Raw genomic sequence first — 16,066 nt, 5'->3', positions numbered from 1 at the left:
GGTACAAATAAATTCCGTCAAACATAGTTTGATTTAATGCAACTCAACATCAATTTATCACCACAATTCCAAAAGACAAACCTAACCTCTAAAAACACAGTGAACCCCCGGCCCCTCCTGTACCTTGAGCTTCTTGTCGGCGCTCGCCGCCTGCTCGAACATCAGCCGGGCGCCGCTGATGTCGCACAGCTTGTCGGTGTCCCCCTGGAGCAGCAGGAAGGGCCAGGCGATGGCCGGGATCACCCGCTGGATGCGCTCCACCGCCCCCATCAGCTGCATGGCGAACGACACGCGCAGCCCGCCGTGGTAGTTGAGCGGCGTCCTGGTCGTACGCCTCCACCTAACAAGAGGTGGTGGAGGGAGGAGGAGGAGGAGGAGGAGGAGGGGAGATAACGAGGAGACGAGTTAGAGGGGGGGGGGGGGAGGGGGGGGGCGAGAGAGCGAGAGGGAGAGAGAGGAGAGAGAGCCGTATCTGAGGAGCAGCCGATGTGTGTGCGAGGGGAGAGAGCGAGCGTACCTGAGCGTGGAGCAGAACCAATTTGCATAAAAAAAGTGTTGAAAGTGCCAACCGTTTTAGTTAAGACCAATCAATTAAAATGGACACCAGGGATTAAACACACACACGCGCACACGCGCCGAAACGAACCGACGCGCTCCGACAGCCTTGTGATGGAAATAAGGCGCAAGGAAGCTTGACTAAACTTGGGCAGAGCGCGACGTACTGCTTTGTACAATCGTGTCAGGCACACAATGGGGGGGCTGTATTTTTTAAACAACAAAGGAGGAGCGTGGAACCTTCCGGGGTCCCGTCCTTTTAAACGTAAAGTGTTTGGAGGGAGGCCGACAGCAGGAGGCAGAGTCAAAGCGGGGAGACATTAAGGCTGGGGAGGCTTGTGTCACACGACCCCCTGGGGCTCAGCCGGCTTCCTTTAGCAGATCCAAGCACAAGCTGTTGAGCAGTATGGGAACTGCAGTCACCACGTCACGCTCACCCTTGCTCCAGAGACACAGCGGTGACACCGCAACACTGAGCCCAGGCAGTAGCCACCTCGCTTCAGTGTGTGAGGTGTGTGTGAGGTGTGTGTGAGGTGTGTGTGAGGTGTGTGTGAGGTGTGGGGCGTGTGGGGCGGCGTTTGTGTACGATGGGGAATGCTGGAAGACGGGAACACAAACATGTAGAGTGAGCGTGAGAGGCCCCGGGCCCTGATCACAGCAAACTAGGGGTGTAACGGTACACGTATTTGTACCGAACCGTCACGGTACAGGCACTTCGGTGCGGTTACAGAGGTGTACCGCGGTTCGTAAATGTGGCGTACATAGCGTTAATATGGCGAATGTAAAGGCTTGTTTCGCGATGCGGAATTTAAAACTTGAAAGTCGGAGTTCCGCCCGGACCGTTAAGCCAAAGTATTCGTCTCCGACTCCGTAATCCGCTCAGCAACTCTCCGTCGGGATGTCGGATACGCAATGCAATTCGCCGCCCGATGTATCTTATATGTTGTCTACAAACCATGTAAGCAGTGTTGCAAATAAACTTCCAAAGCTCTTCAAATCTTATTTGGGGGTTTATTGGTCCTTAAGGTGCAAACTAAACAATGGACAAAGTAAGTAAGGTGCAAAATCAAACCGGAGAGTGATTCAGGGAAATGATTTTGTTAGAGGACCACAGCCCTTGTCGTCTCCGTTGTGTCGACCAATAGGTTCATGGCAATAGTTAAAAAATATTGGATGCGCACGTAAGCTACGGAGAGGGTCCCCGGACAGGCTCCTCCAGCTATGGAGAGGGCTCTCTGTGTCTACGTACAGCACTTTAACATGCATACGCTTTTGAAAAAGGCACCATCCAGGCGTTACTATCACCGTTGCTTTGAAAAAAAACATGAGCTCACAACACTATTTCAACAACGCCCTGTCTGGGAATTCAGAGATGCAAATGCCATAACCAAGTTTATTGGTGTTTTCATTGCTGCTTATCTACGGGTTGAGAAACAAGCAGGCTTTTTTTTTAATTTTCCCCTCTTAACTATTAACCGTACCGTGACTTAAAAACCGAGGTACATACCTATTACCGAACCATGACTTTTGTGTACCGTTACACCTCTCCAACCAACCCAATCACTCTTTGCGGACAGGCAAACACATTTTTCCACCCTACACATTTTTGCATTTTGAAAAGGTTAACAGGCACAAAGGTTACATTTTAAACATTGCCTCTAGATTTTCCAAAGGTTGTTTGGGAAAATGAAAATGTAAATTACAACCTGAAAAAGCTTGTCATTTACATTAATATTGTTTGAACCCCTGAGCACACACACACACACACACACACACACACACACACACACACACACAACACACACACACACACACACACACACACACACACACACACACACACACACACACACACACACACACGGCAGAGTCTCACCTTTTGTGGTCCCGTGAGATCCAATTGGACTGGATGGAGCCCAGAGGGAGGCTGGGGGCCAACTGGTTCATCACCTTGGCCACAAACACCTGAAGGGGAACAGAAACACAACCGCTTAGAAAGGAAAATGAGGAGAGAAGACGGTCGTAGGGGAGAGGAGGAGGAGAAGAGAGGAGAGGAGAGGAATACAGGAGAAGAGGAGTGAAGTGGAGAGATTAAGAGGAGACCAGCAGAGGGGAGAAGAGAGAAAAGAGAGGAAAGGAGAGGAGGAAAAAGGAGCAGAGAAGAGAACATAGGAGAGGAGGAGAACATGAAGAGAGCAAAGAGGGAGAGAAGGGTAAGGAAAATAAAATATATGAGAGGAGGAGAGGAGTTAAGTAGAGAAAAGAGGAAAGGAGAGGAGAAAAAAAGAAAGACGAGCGAATATAAGAAAGCACAAGACCAGAGAAACAGGAAATGATTCCTTAGCCCAAGTGAAGGAGTTCAAGTACCTCGGGGTCTTGTTCGCGAGTAAGGGTACTATGGAGAGTGAGATTGGCCGGAGAATCGGAGCAGCGGGGGGCGGTATTGCGTTCGCTTTACCGCACCGTTGTTACGAAAAGAGAGCTGAGCCGCAAGGCAAAGCTCTCGATCTACCGGTCGATCTTCGTTCCTATCCTCACCTATGGTCATGAGGGCTGGTGATGACCGAAAGGACGAGATCGCGGGTACAAGCGGCCGAGATGAGCTTTCTCAGAAGGGTGGCTGGCGTCTCCCTTAGGGATAGGGTGAGAAGCTCAGCCACCCATGAGGAACTCGGATTAGAGCCGCTGCTCCTTTAACTTAGAAAGGAGTCAGCTGAGGTGGTTCGGGCATCTGGTAAGGATGCCCACTGGGCGCCTTCCTTGGGAGGTGTTTCAGGCACGTCCAGTGGGGGAGGAGACCTCGGGGAAGACCCAGGACTAGGTGGAGAGATTATATCTCAACACTGGCCTGGGAACGCCTCGGGATCCCCCCGTCAGAGCTGGTCACATGTGGCCCGGGAAAGTCCTGGGGCCCCCTGCTTGAGCTGCTCCCACCGCGACCCGACCCCGATAAGCGGACGAAAATGAGATGAGATGAGACAAGACCAGAGAGTATAGAAGTGTAGGAGAATGTGGAGAGCGTAGGATCTTCCAGCAACAAACCATGAAAATAAAAGGAAAGTCAGTAGAGAGAAGGAAAACCAACGCATCTGAGGACATATTGTAAGAGTCAACTGATGCGTTGTGTTTCAGCTGTTTAAATAAAACCATGAAGAAGAGAAGCCAAATGGACCATGGACAGGACGGAAAGGGGAGAATATGATGAAATAATTCAGAGAAAACAAAGGAAGATACATAAAAAAAATGCAGTATTAGAAGGTAAATGGAGAGTTTACTTTGAAGGGCGTCGCCGAATCCGGGTTCATCTGGACCAGCGGAGAGATCAGTACCACGCCCGCAAAGTCATTGGCTCTCTCACTTGCTGTCAGGATGGAGATGGCCCCGCCCTAGTGGTAAACCAAAAGACAAACACTTGAGTCACAAACAGTAAGGGTCCGCCTCCCTTATATGGTCACATAAACAGAAACATGCTGTGCGAGAGCAAGAGCCCCTTTATCCACACGCATTACTGCTTCAAGGCCATGGCCAGTGGAGAGCAGTGGGAAGGAGGAGGACAGCCTGCTTCCAGTGTGTTTGGATGAACTCAAAACATCCATGGAAAAACAGGACAAAGGAAAACATATTTTTAAATAATAAGAACCATAATAAACTATATTTACCACAGCATTTCTAAATATTCTCTTTTAATCTAGATTATTTTTTTCAGTGAGTACAGTGATTTTTAACTGGTGGGTCACAAGGGCAGTTTGAAGTGGGTAGCAGGGCATATTAGGCAGACCATAATCATTAGAAAGAAGCCAATGAATTTCAATGTTCATTCATATTTGGCTTACTACATGTTTGGGCTTTACTTTATTGAGTTTAACCCACTTGTTTGCAGTTTTTTTTGCGCTCCATTTTTCTAACAGTTAACGACATGGCACTGCTGAACACTGTAATATTTGGTAAATACATTCCTTATTTACGGGACAGAACTTGATGACTATGGTCACATACGACTTAAGGCAGGCGAAAATTGAAGAGTCGGCCTGACCCAAAGCAGTCGTTATCTTTATTCGGCTCCCCCACTACGGCCCTGGAAGGCTGATATCTCTCCACTCCCCTGGTTGTTATGCAGACAGATGCACCCTTCCCCCCCTCCCACATGTGTTTGTGATGTTTTTTGATATGTTGCTTATGTGCTGAGGTGTTTTTTTGCTAATGCCTACACTGTGCCCCCTTAGAGGAGCCTAGTTTGGGAATTACCCTTTTTTCCCCTTGTTTACCCTCGTTTACCTTTCTAATCTAATAATGAGGGAGCGCGTGCGCCCCGACAGTCCCTCCGTCCTGTCTCCCCACACTGTCGTTTATGTTTCTTGGACGGGATGTAACTGTTAATAATTTCGCTGCTCTGTACTTGTGACATGGGCAATGACAATAAAGCATTCATTCACATGTGGGTCTGAGACTAGACTGGTTGAGAACCACGAGTTTGTACACACACATCGAGTCCCCAGGGGTTTGTGGCATTGCTTGACCAATCCATTAAGGTATCAGAACCACTGAGTTTGTACACACACATTGAGTCCCTAGTGGTTTGTGGCATTGCTTGACCAAATCATTAAGGTATCAGAACCACTGAGTTGTACACACACATTGAGTCCTAGTGGTTTGTGGCATTGCTTGACCAAATCATTAAGGTATCAGAACCACTGAGTTTGTACACACACATTGAGTCCCCAGGGGTTTGTGGCATTGGCTTGACCAAATCATTAAGGTATCAGATGCACTAACGACATGCTCACTGTAGAACAGGCAGCGTGGTAGCCAGGTGTAAAAGGTTCGATTTGGATAGTTACTAACATTGGATAGTTATCTAAAAGAGGTTCAGGCAAACCACAGTGTTAAGTGATAAAGTTAGGAAAACCACAGTAAACAGTGTGGAAAATAATATAAAATAAATAAATCATGTAAGTCATTTAATAAAGATATGGACTTTCTAATTGAAATAATGATGAGAAAATATTCCTTTACAATTATAAAGATATGAGGTTTGAAATGTCATATCATACATTACATATCAAATGATGACATATACTGTTGCATCAATAATACAAGTTTAATTTAGTGTTTAGTAGGCCATTTAGAAGTCAGAAATAAAAATCATGAGATTTGTAGTCCACATGATTGTCGCCATACCAGTTTCCTTAGGGCCTTTCCCAAACTAGAATTAGGTGAGGGGTTATGGAGCAGAGAACAGTATGACTATGTGTTGATTCCAGAAGAGGGTGTGGATTTCCATCCCAGTCATTCTGTTTCACAGCTGGTTAGGAGATCCCTCCACCCAAACAGTGTGGAGCAGGATATTATCTTTGGCAGAGATTCCGAGCAAAGATTTTTTGCATATTCATAAACATACCATCTCTTCCAGGCTGGTTGATGCACTAGTCTTTTGGTATTCATGTTAGTCTGGAGAATGACCAAGTTATATACTGATAATGTAGGACACAGACAATTGTTTACAGAGAGAGTGTGAGAGAGGAAGGGAGAGACAGAGAGACAACAGAAAAGAAAAAAAACAGGTAGAGACAGACAGATCGAGGGAGAGACAGAGACACTGGCAGAGACAAGAGAGAGGGACAGAGAACCTCTTTCTTAATTGATCAATTCGCTTCCGCTGGGTTTCTGCACACCCTTTGTCAGTTTATAATTTGAATATTCATGAGGCAGGAGCCAGGGATCGAGTGAGCGTCTGAAAAGAGACGCGGCACTCATGACAAACACAGCCTTTCCCACCACAAGAAATCCCACTTCAAGAGCCAAACCAACGCAAGTTCTCTCTCAGTTTCCCTTCTTTCTCAGCGGCTCTCTCTCCATTTTCTCTGTTACTTTTGCTCAAGGGTGTTTTTTTTTGTTCAGTACACACACACACACATTCCTGCAGTCAATTAGCATATTTTAATTGAGCTTAAGTTCGTCAAAGCAAAAGATGAGAAAATAAAGTTGAAGGGAAGAGGAGGTGAGGAAGGCAGAGATGGAGACAGGGAAGAGGGGGAGACAGGAGAGACAGAGTGATAGAGACTGGAGGGTGTTAGATTGAGGACAAAGAGTCCTTCAGAAGTATGTATCGAGGGCATTGGATGAGTTTGCACACAAACACACACACACAGACTCACATTTGAATGTTCCCATTGAACAGCATAGTGACCCTAAAGTTGAACTTGTAGAACCCGAAACGGGACGAAGGCATACTCTCACTGGCATTCACAGTTCACTAAAGTTAAACCACAGCAATCAATCAGAATACCAACCGGTTACCTTTACATGACAGCGTCCGGTGACAGGGTAATTATATAAGTAAGTACTGTGTAATGAGCGCTGTAACCGCGTGTATTTAATATGTCACACCAATTGTGGAACCTAACCAAGGGGTTAAGGTGAGGAAAAAAGGTGGAAAATGGATTCATACAACCCCTTCAGGTGATCCAAGACCCACCTGCTTCCCATAGTGGTCCTGCATCGCTCTCTTAGGGTTGGTTTCGCATATCTAGCTTTACTTTAACCACTACTGAATTACGGTTTAGTTTTAGTGTGTTGTGTGACAAATTGTGTAACTACACTGTGACAAGGACATTGTGATGTTAAGGGCTACCACTAAACAAACTGAGAACATGACTGATTCATGGGTGAAAGTACAGTCCGACCCTGTGAACAGACACATCCGTCTGGCAAAACTTTTAACGTGTACTTTAAAAGTTTGTACTTTTAAAGTGAGATAAAGCCAATGTTGTTGCTTCAAGTATCCCTATTAGATCAGATAGGGCTGATCTGATGCACTGCAAGTCCTGTTCTACACGGAGCAGCGCACTCCTTCTCTCCGGATGGGTAACAGAGAAGTTTTATTAAACAGATGATGCTGAGCTCAGAATCAACTGACTTGATTGATGGCTGGCTTTTGTCCCCGTTATCATTCAATGATTACAAATATTTGGATGCACTCGTCTAACGCAAACATAGTGGCGCTGTCCAACTGTGTGTGTGTGTGTGTGTGTGTTGTGTGGTGTGGTGTGGTGTGGTGTGGTGGTGTGTGTGGTGGTGTGTGTGTGTGTGTGGTACCTACATGCGTGCAGGTAGGCGATGGATTAGACATTATGAATCATACTGTTTACACATCTCCCCCAAATTCCTCCTTGGGTCAGCCCTAATTCAAAGAATGCTGCTTTGGAAAAACATTCAGTCACGCACACAGGCCCAGAGCTCACGCCCAGTGTGGGGTCTGAAGACGCCCACAGCGCACAACTGGAAATACCATCAATGAAATCAGATCTGTTGACCCGATCTCGATGTGAGGGCTCAATAAAGTCCTCCCATAAAGACTATACAAATGGGTCCGGGCCGTTGGCCAAGGACAATAAATCAAGAAAAGGAATTTCCTTTGACCTTTCTGTGTGTTTATAAACGTTTTGTGGTCCTAAAGGGGCAATCTCAAAGATCATATATCAATCGGTTTCAGCTTTCAATACCGTCGCATTGACTACTCTACGAGGCGCAGCGTTTTGTCAACCCACTTTATTTCAGCAGCACAAAAGAGGCCCTGGGCCCTCCCGTTCCCTGGGGAGCTGTGAGGAATGCTGAGGGGAAAACGCAGCTAATAGCCACTGAGAGGGGAGAGGGAGCGGCCAGACCAAGAGACACACACAGGACGGAGGGACAGACAGCAGACAGACAGACAGACAGAGAGGTGAGAGGGACAGACAGAGAGGGAGAGGGAGAGAGACTACAAGTGACCGAGCCAGCCAGAGCAAGATACACACAAAGACAGACAGACGGTTAGAGACAGTTTGAGATATATTCTGAGACGGAGAGAAACATAGCGTGAGAGCAACTAATAATACTGTCTGAAATAAGAAATGGGATGAAGATGACATTGATTTCATAGCTGAAATGGGCTGCCAGCCAGGTCAGGTGGAAAGGATTAAGTGTGGAAAAACAAAGAGTTGGAACAAAGTTTCACTGAACATGTGTTAGGAAAAAGAGAAAGAAAAACTACTGGCGTAAATGTAAAACAGGAATGTTTGAATGGTGCAACTCATATCACCATTATTATAGAAGCCATTTGGGAAAAACTGGTTAAACAGAGGATTAAGGCATGTAAAAGGCTGTATGTACTAACCCACCCCGTCAGGTATACCGTTATGGTTCGCTTTGCCAATGGCAGGTGTTTTCCATAGATAACATCATGGGATAAATAAAAGAAACACCCAACGGTTCTGTTCCAGGAGAAAGACCATTCATTATGCATTCACGGAGCAAACAGACCGGACATGTGGTTAACCAACTTGACACTTTGGAGCTTCAATAGGAAACCTCAACGCAAACAGACATGTCACTCGATCGTGGACGGGTGGACCAAGTGACCATATCTTGTTGAGTGGCAGTCTGCTGTCGAGATGGCTACGTGACGAATAAACCGTTTATTGAGTTGACACATTTTTACTTTGAGAAGAACACTAGCAGGTCATCAAAGCGTGTGGTGTCACCTGCTAGCAGGTAGTAAAACAAAGTCCACAACAAAACAAACCAAGTCACCTCAACCAGTGGCATCAATTAACCACTTTTAAAGACACAAGTCGTGTTGGGCTCACTATTATCATCATCGAGCCAGCGGACCGTTAATCAAAAGCAAATTACAATAACATTTTTAATTTCATATCAAAAGAGCCTTGAATGTTCTACTCTGGAAAAACATTTAAGGATGTAGAAACAGTATAACTCATTGATCTTCCGGTCTTGTGGTTAACTGCTCCTTTGGGACCGAAGCATAACAAAAACAAACGAAAACACCACTACCGTAACAGGATAGCGTCCATGGAAATGCGCCTGTGTATACTAGCCACATGGTTTCTATTGCTCCAGTGTCCTTGTTTAATAACTAAACTATTTAACAGAGCATTGTGATGACAAGCCAGGGATAATCTTAGTCAAACAGGAAAGTGGGGTGCCTGGGGAGGAAGTGAGAACCCTCAACAACACTGCCATGCAAAGCCGTTGATAAGAGTCTGGATTAAACTGTTGTTATTATGCCAACGGTTAATGTGCTATAAATTGTCAAAAACTATAACCCTCACTTGAGGCACAAGTCAACTAAAGAAACTGATGGGGTCTTGCTACCTAACAAAGATGGGGAGAACAATATTAAGGATAACTGCCAACTACACCACAATAGAGCGTGAAACAACAATACACGGAAAACTGAGTATGAGCAGGAAGGAAATTCATTTTAAAGATGTCCAAAGATAACGAGCTTCACATCATCATTGTGTTCCCGCCCTTAGAAGCACGGTGCCAGGGGGATGATGTCAGAGTTCTCTGAAGCAAAGGAACTGGTTCAAAGTGGGAGAGAAGATAGTTTAGTTTTCAAGACTTGTTTTCATGTTTAAAGAAGAAATTGGGGATGGAAGCCTGTGAAGAGGATTTTAGAAAGGGAGGCAGAAGAAAGGTTGTTTAAGGCACAAAGTGATTAAAGAGAGCGGACATGAAACGCACGCAGTCTTCCAAGTAGATTGAAGAAGGCAATTAAGGGAGAGGGGGGCCATGAAAGACTAGGTTTGTCTTGATGTGGAGAAAAATAATAAAGCACAGACGAGTAAAAATAGAGAGGGGTTGGGTTGTCTATGTTCAAACACACACACACACACCTTCTCCCCTTATCACCATCTGCCATCCGAGTCAACCCAAGTCAAGCATGCGTGTACAATACCAATATGCTATACTCATAGACGCATACACGCTTACCGATCTGGAACAACGCAACACACCTGGCACACACACACGCACACGCACACACACACACACACACACACACACACACACACACACACACACATACACACACACACACACCGTTTTTTTGTGTGTAAAGGGCAGAGGTGGGGGTAAGTCATTCATGTGCAAGTCACAAGCAAGTCTCAAGTCATAACCTTCAAGTCTCAAGCAAGTCCCAAGTCACTGTGGTGAGAATCAAGCAAGTCACAAGTCAAGTCATTGCTCAGGTCAAGCAAGTCACAAGTCAAGTCATACAAAAAATCTGATGATCTAACCCAGTTTCCACATTAAAAATCGGTAAAGAGAGGGGTTCATAAGTTGAGTTTATTTCAACATTAACAATAACAATGTCTTAACAATAACAATAACTTAAACTATTCAAACATTCCAAAACCATTATTTGCATAGTTTGAAAATGTTTTTTATGATCATTACCTCCAACCTATGAACATAATCAAATATAACCTCTAGGTAGCTGTATACGACAACAGTTCAAGTCAATCACTCAATCTCCCTACATGTTGTAGAATATTATTTGCAACACATGGCATCAGACATGAAAAAAAATAATATTTCAAAAGTAATATCACATACACATACTGTAGGAAGGGGAAATAGTAATACACAAGCCTGAAAGCTGGTAGCAATCTTGCTACCTCGCAACATACATCGACTTACAATGCATTGCATTTGCAAAAAAAATAATTTGACAGTACTTTGTCACTGAGTTCTGAATGATGCGGTCACATTATCACCCATTCAACAGGTGCACTTGATGCAGGGACTGCTATAACTCGTACCTCCACCTTGAACAAAAAGACACTTAAAACCACTGAGTTAGAAGTAGCCTACTGACATGAAAATTAAACAATCATCTGTGAACGGGCAGGGGCTCGAAAAACTCCTGCCAATGATTTTCAGAAACACTGGAGTGCATTGGACAGTAAGTACGTCAATCAAACGGTCGTACTGCACTCCCCCTCCCCCCGCGCGTGACCTCTTCGTGCACGTACTCAAAGCTCGTGACCCAGAGGCAAGCTTCTGTTTGTTGTTATCCTGCGGTAGCTACTGGAGCTAGTTTACTAGCTAATCCACATTGGACCTAGCGCTAGAATACAAACCCTAAACACCACCTAGCTAGCCTGCCCTGGCCCACTCTCGCGCAATCTGTGTTCGCGCTCTTGTGTGATTGCGCGTCCATGTACTTGGAATGGGTGGAGTCAGAGTCAGCGTTGAAGGAGAGGGGTAGGACCATTTGAGTTGCGTCTTTTCAAAATCTGCTGGCGTATCGCAAATCACATATCCAACCTATAATCTAACTTTAGAAAAGTCATTTCGAGTCATCTGTCTCAAGTCTAAGTCAAGTCTCAAGTCATGAAGACCAAGTCAAAGTCAAGTCGAGTCTTTTATCAGGTGTTTGTCAAGCAAGTCTCAAGTCCTCAAATTTGCGACTCGAGTCTGACTCGAGTCAAGTCATGTGACTCGAGTCCCCCATGTCTGGTAAAGGGGCAATGGAAATACACACCGCATGATGTTTGTGTATTTCCATTGCCCTTTGACAACCCTTATTGAACCAAGAAAGACAGGATGAGATGCAGTCCTGTCGGGCGTTCACGACAATGCCGACTTTTTGAGTCACCAATGAAACTATTGAGCCCAAACATGTTCGCCCAAAACAAGGCTTATCAGGTCTGAAGTCAGTTGAACACTCGCACCACCAAGGCACCAAGCATTAATTATCACTGTTTGATAACTTTTCAACATCGGTAGAGAGCTAGATGAATGGCATGGGGGGGAGAACCAGTCCAACCATTTCAGATATTTCATCTTTGGGGAGTTCTTTGTAGCATATACAATTTTTCCACCAACATTAACTTGTATGCTGGTTTTTTTATAGTAGTATATCTTTTAGTATTTTTCTGTCATTGGTTTGAACAAGCCGAAATTCATGGTTAGTAAACAGTAGAAAGCAGGGTTAGTAATAAGAGTAGAAAGCAGGGTTAGGAAAACAGTAGAAAGCCAGGGCTAGTTAACATTAGAAACCAGGGCTATTTAACAGTATAAAGCAGTTAGCAAAGAGCAGAAAGCAGGGTTAGTAAACAGTTGAAATCAGGGTTAGTAAACGGTAGAAAGCTGGGTTAGGAAACAGTAGAAACCAGGGTTAGGAAACAGTAGAACGCTGAATGGAGGCCAGCGAAAATTTAACGGTGGTTACTCCTTTTTAATATCTTTCGCCTATTTTGGTCTCTCTTTTTAAGCTCGGTTGAAACCAAAACGACCGTTGCATGCTGTTCCTGCCATTTACGCGCCAAGGCCCAGGACTCAAACGCGTATCATAGCATCTCGCCAAAAATGAGGGAGTCCAAACCGGCTTTCATGTTTCAATCAGTGCTGATCGGAGCCGGAACTTATAATTACTGCTGCGTGAGTCATTCGCCCGGGGAATGAACGCCGATTGAAACCTATACTGTTTGTTTGCGTGTCCGTTTGTTTGTGATTGTGCTGAAACAGTGAGTCACAGGCAGCAGGGGCTTGGGTGATGATGAAGAGGATGAAGAATGTGGTGCTGTCCTTGTGCTGAAACCCATCAGGTGGGGATTCAGAATGACCTACTTACTTTGTTTTTGTTCTTGGTTTCTGCCCAGGGAATAAGGAACGGAAGTTTCAACTAGTCTTCTAAAGCACAAAATCTGCCCTCTTTTCCGATTTCAAGGCTCTGATACTAAACAAAAGCTAAGCTTATTGTGCAAGCGAGTCAGATGTGTATGAGTCGGTGTAGGTGTTTGGAGGCATTTCGTTTGGACATTTTGATTGAAAGAAAAACCCTCCCTTTTTAAATGTGCCAAATGACAACGAATGAAATAACAACGCTTGGTAACCTCCACTCAGATGTTGTCATCATTCTACCAACCAACATCAAGTCAAACCTCGACTTTATGAGCTACAGCTTTCGCAAGATATGAACGATAATCATTTGGAAACTGATGTTCTCTGAGAGACGTAGTAATGCGCTGCAATGTACACATTTTTCAGCAAACAGGGGTCAAACATAGTTTGCTTAGAACAGCGTTGGCCGGAGAATCCTAAGCTCCATATTTGGTATTGCATCTTTGTTCTAGCATAGATGCGTTCAGACTCTGTCCACAACAAACAAAATAGCAAAGCTTGAAATCTCGATGGCGAACGCTAGGGTTGACTCACTGTTGTAGCTCATAAAGTGTGCCATGAGGTCATGGTTCAGGTGGCAGTTGAGGTCATGGTTGAGGTAGAGGTTGAGGTCATGTTGAGGGAGTGGTTGAGGTCATGGTTGAGGTATAGGTGGAGGTCATGGTTGAGGTCGTGGTTGAGGTGGTGGTTAGGTCATGGTTGAGGTCATGGTTAAGGTCATGGTTTAGGTCATGGTTTAGGTCATGGTTTAGAACTTGGTTGAGGTCATGGTTGAGGTCATGGTTCAGGCGATTGTTTAGGTCATGGTTTAGGTGATGGTTTAGGTCATGGTTTAGGTCATGGTACAGGTGATGGTTTAGGTAATGGTTGAGGTCATGAGGTATAGGTTGTGTTGGTGGTAAGTGTTTGAGCTACGGAGGAGAAGGAGGAAGGGGGAGGCTCACCATGGAGTGGCCCAGGATGAAGACAGGCAGAGAGGGGTGCTGGGCCTTCATCAGGTCGATGTGCTGCAGAGAGTCACGGACGTACACCTGGAAGTCCTTGATGATCATCCTATCTCCCTCGCTCTGACCGTGGCCCACTGGACGAGAGACACACACACACACACACACACACACACAAAGAGAAAGAGATATAGTTCACCTTCGCTTGCAAGCAACAAAGAGTAAATTAAATGCATGACTGAGGCCAGGAATGTTAATGTGTACGCGTGTACGTGAGTGTGTGTGTGTGTGTGTGTACGTGTGTGTGTGTGTGTGTGTGTACGTGTGTGTACGTGTGTGTGTACATCTGTGTGTACGTGTGTGTGTGTGTGTGTTTTCATGCATTTCCATCCAAATGCATTGCATGTGCGTTATCTTTACCCCCGCATTGATGGGGGGAGGGTGGAGGCGGGTTACCGTAGCAACCCTGAAATCAAAACACGAGGGGGCTCTCAGACTCTGGCCATTGTCCATCCATCACTGTCCCTCCACACCCAGCTTCCCTTTGATCTCCAGCGCACACTTACACCGACACACACATGTGAGCACACGCACACGCACACGCACATTTTCGATTCTTTAGCAATGTCTTCGAGACTACATTATCACCAATGAATTAAAGACCAACCCCATTTCTAGAATCCAGACGAGGACACTAGAAAACAGGGGAGTATTGTAGAAAATAGCATACGTTTATCAAAGATGACATTATACACACATTTAAGGAACAGTAAAAAATGCGTCTCCAACTACATAGGCTTACTCAAAACCATTTGATATTTGATTTGAGCGTTGGCTGAATTTTCCTGTATGTATATGTTTCACATGCATTATCCTCTCCCTAAATCACTGTTGTTCTGGGGTGGATACATGAACCATGTCCTTGAATAGTAATAGGACCAAAAGCAATGAAGCCATTACTTGACTATTGACCTCGCGATGGATCCTAAACAAATGGAAAAATACGTACAATGATTATGCATAAAGACACCACGCACACACGCACACGCGCACGCGCACGCGCACACACACACACACACATACACACACACACTAGGGATATTGATCACACATAGCGACCTCAGACCTATGGGGTCAGAACAGTCTCATTAATAATGAATGCACAGAGAAGGATTCACAAATGTATTTTGTGATTTATATATAAATTACTCTCTTCCACAAATACATTTCAATGCACACATAAATGGATATCGGTATGTAATAAATGTAAAATAAATCCATAAACAAAAATAAGTTTCACAAACACATTTCTAATCCACACACAAATGTACCTTGTTTTAAATAAATGTAATATAAATCCATAAATATATGAATTAAAAAAATATTTGCAATTTTCATCACAATGTATTTGAATGTTGTAACATTTATATACAAACTGTTAAACTTGTATTTACAAGACGTTTTTCATTTGTGAACTTACTTGCATTTGTGTGGGAACTGGTCTGTATTTATGTGTGGATTTTTGAGACTCTCCTGACGTCGCTAGATTCACAAATGCATTTTTTTCAACAAGGAAGTCTCTGTAGCCAATCAGATGCCTCCCTCGTTTTCAGTCAACCACATGACTGCTGTGACTGGGTTTTTACGTCGGTGCCGTTTACTACTTTAACGGCACCGATAATCCCAAAACCCAGTCGAAATTAGATGGAAAAAGTGTCGTGACGCAGCATTCACTTCTTCACCACCTAGAGATTGTTATGTACGATCATTCAAAAAACCATGTTCTTTCCGATAGAGTAGACATTTGACAGAGAACCGGGAGGCTTGGAGGCTGGACTCAGAGGTCGGAACTGCAGCCATGTGACTGGCTGAAAACGAGGGAGGCATCTGATTGGCTACAGAGAGTTCCTTGTTGAAAAAAAATGCATTTGTGAATCTAGCGACGTCAGGAGAGTCTCAAAAATCCACACATAAATGCAGACAGTTTCACACACAAATGCAAACAAGCTCACAAATGAAAAGCGTCTTGTAAATTCAAGTTTAACAGTTTGTACATAAATGTAACAACATCCAAATACATTGTTGATGAAAATTGC

At 44.6% G+C, this 16,066-nt stretch overlaps 1 protein-coding gene across 1 annotated transcript in view; it reads right to left on the bottom strand.

Moving 5' to 3' along the window:
• mgll (monoglyceride lipase) overlaps nucleotides 1-16,066 on the bottom strand; it is a 31,511-nt gene that overhangs the window by 5,836 nt on the left and 9,609 nt on the right. Inside the window, exons 3-6 of the mRNA XM_030351408.1 lie at nucleotides 13,971-14,107; nucleotides 3,831-3,941; nucleotides 2,432-2,520; nucleotides 106-340 (exon numbers count right to left, since the gene is read on the bottom strand). Coding sequence (XP_030207268.1) covers nucleotides 106-340; nucleotides 2,432-2,520; nucleotides 3,831-3,941; nucleotides 13,971-14,107 — 572 coding nt within the window. The remainder of the gene's footprint in view (nucleotides 1-105; nucleotides 341-2,431; nucleotides 2,521-3,830; nucleotides 3,942-13,970; nucleotides 14,108-16,066) is intronic.

Source organism: Gadus morhua, chromosome 1 (assembly GCF_902167405.1).
Source record: "Gadus morhua chromosome 1, gadMor3.0, whole genome shotgun sequence".
Lineage (NCBI taxonomy): Eukaryota > Metazoa > Chordata > Actinopteri > Gadiformes > Gadidae > Gadus > Gadus morhua.
The sequence above is the reverse complement of the archived record's forward strand: the minus strand, read 5'-3'. Positions and strand labels throughout refer to the sequence as shown.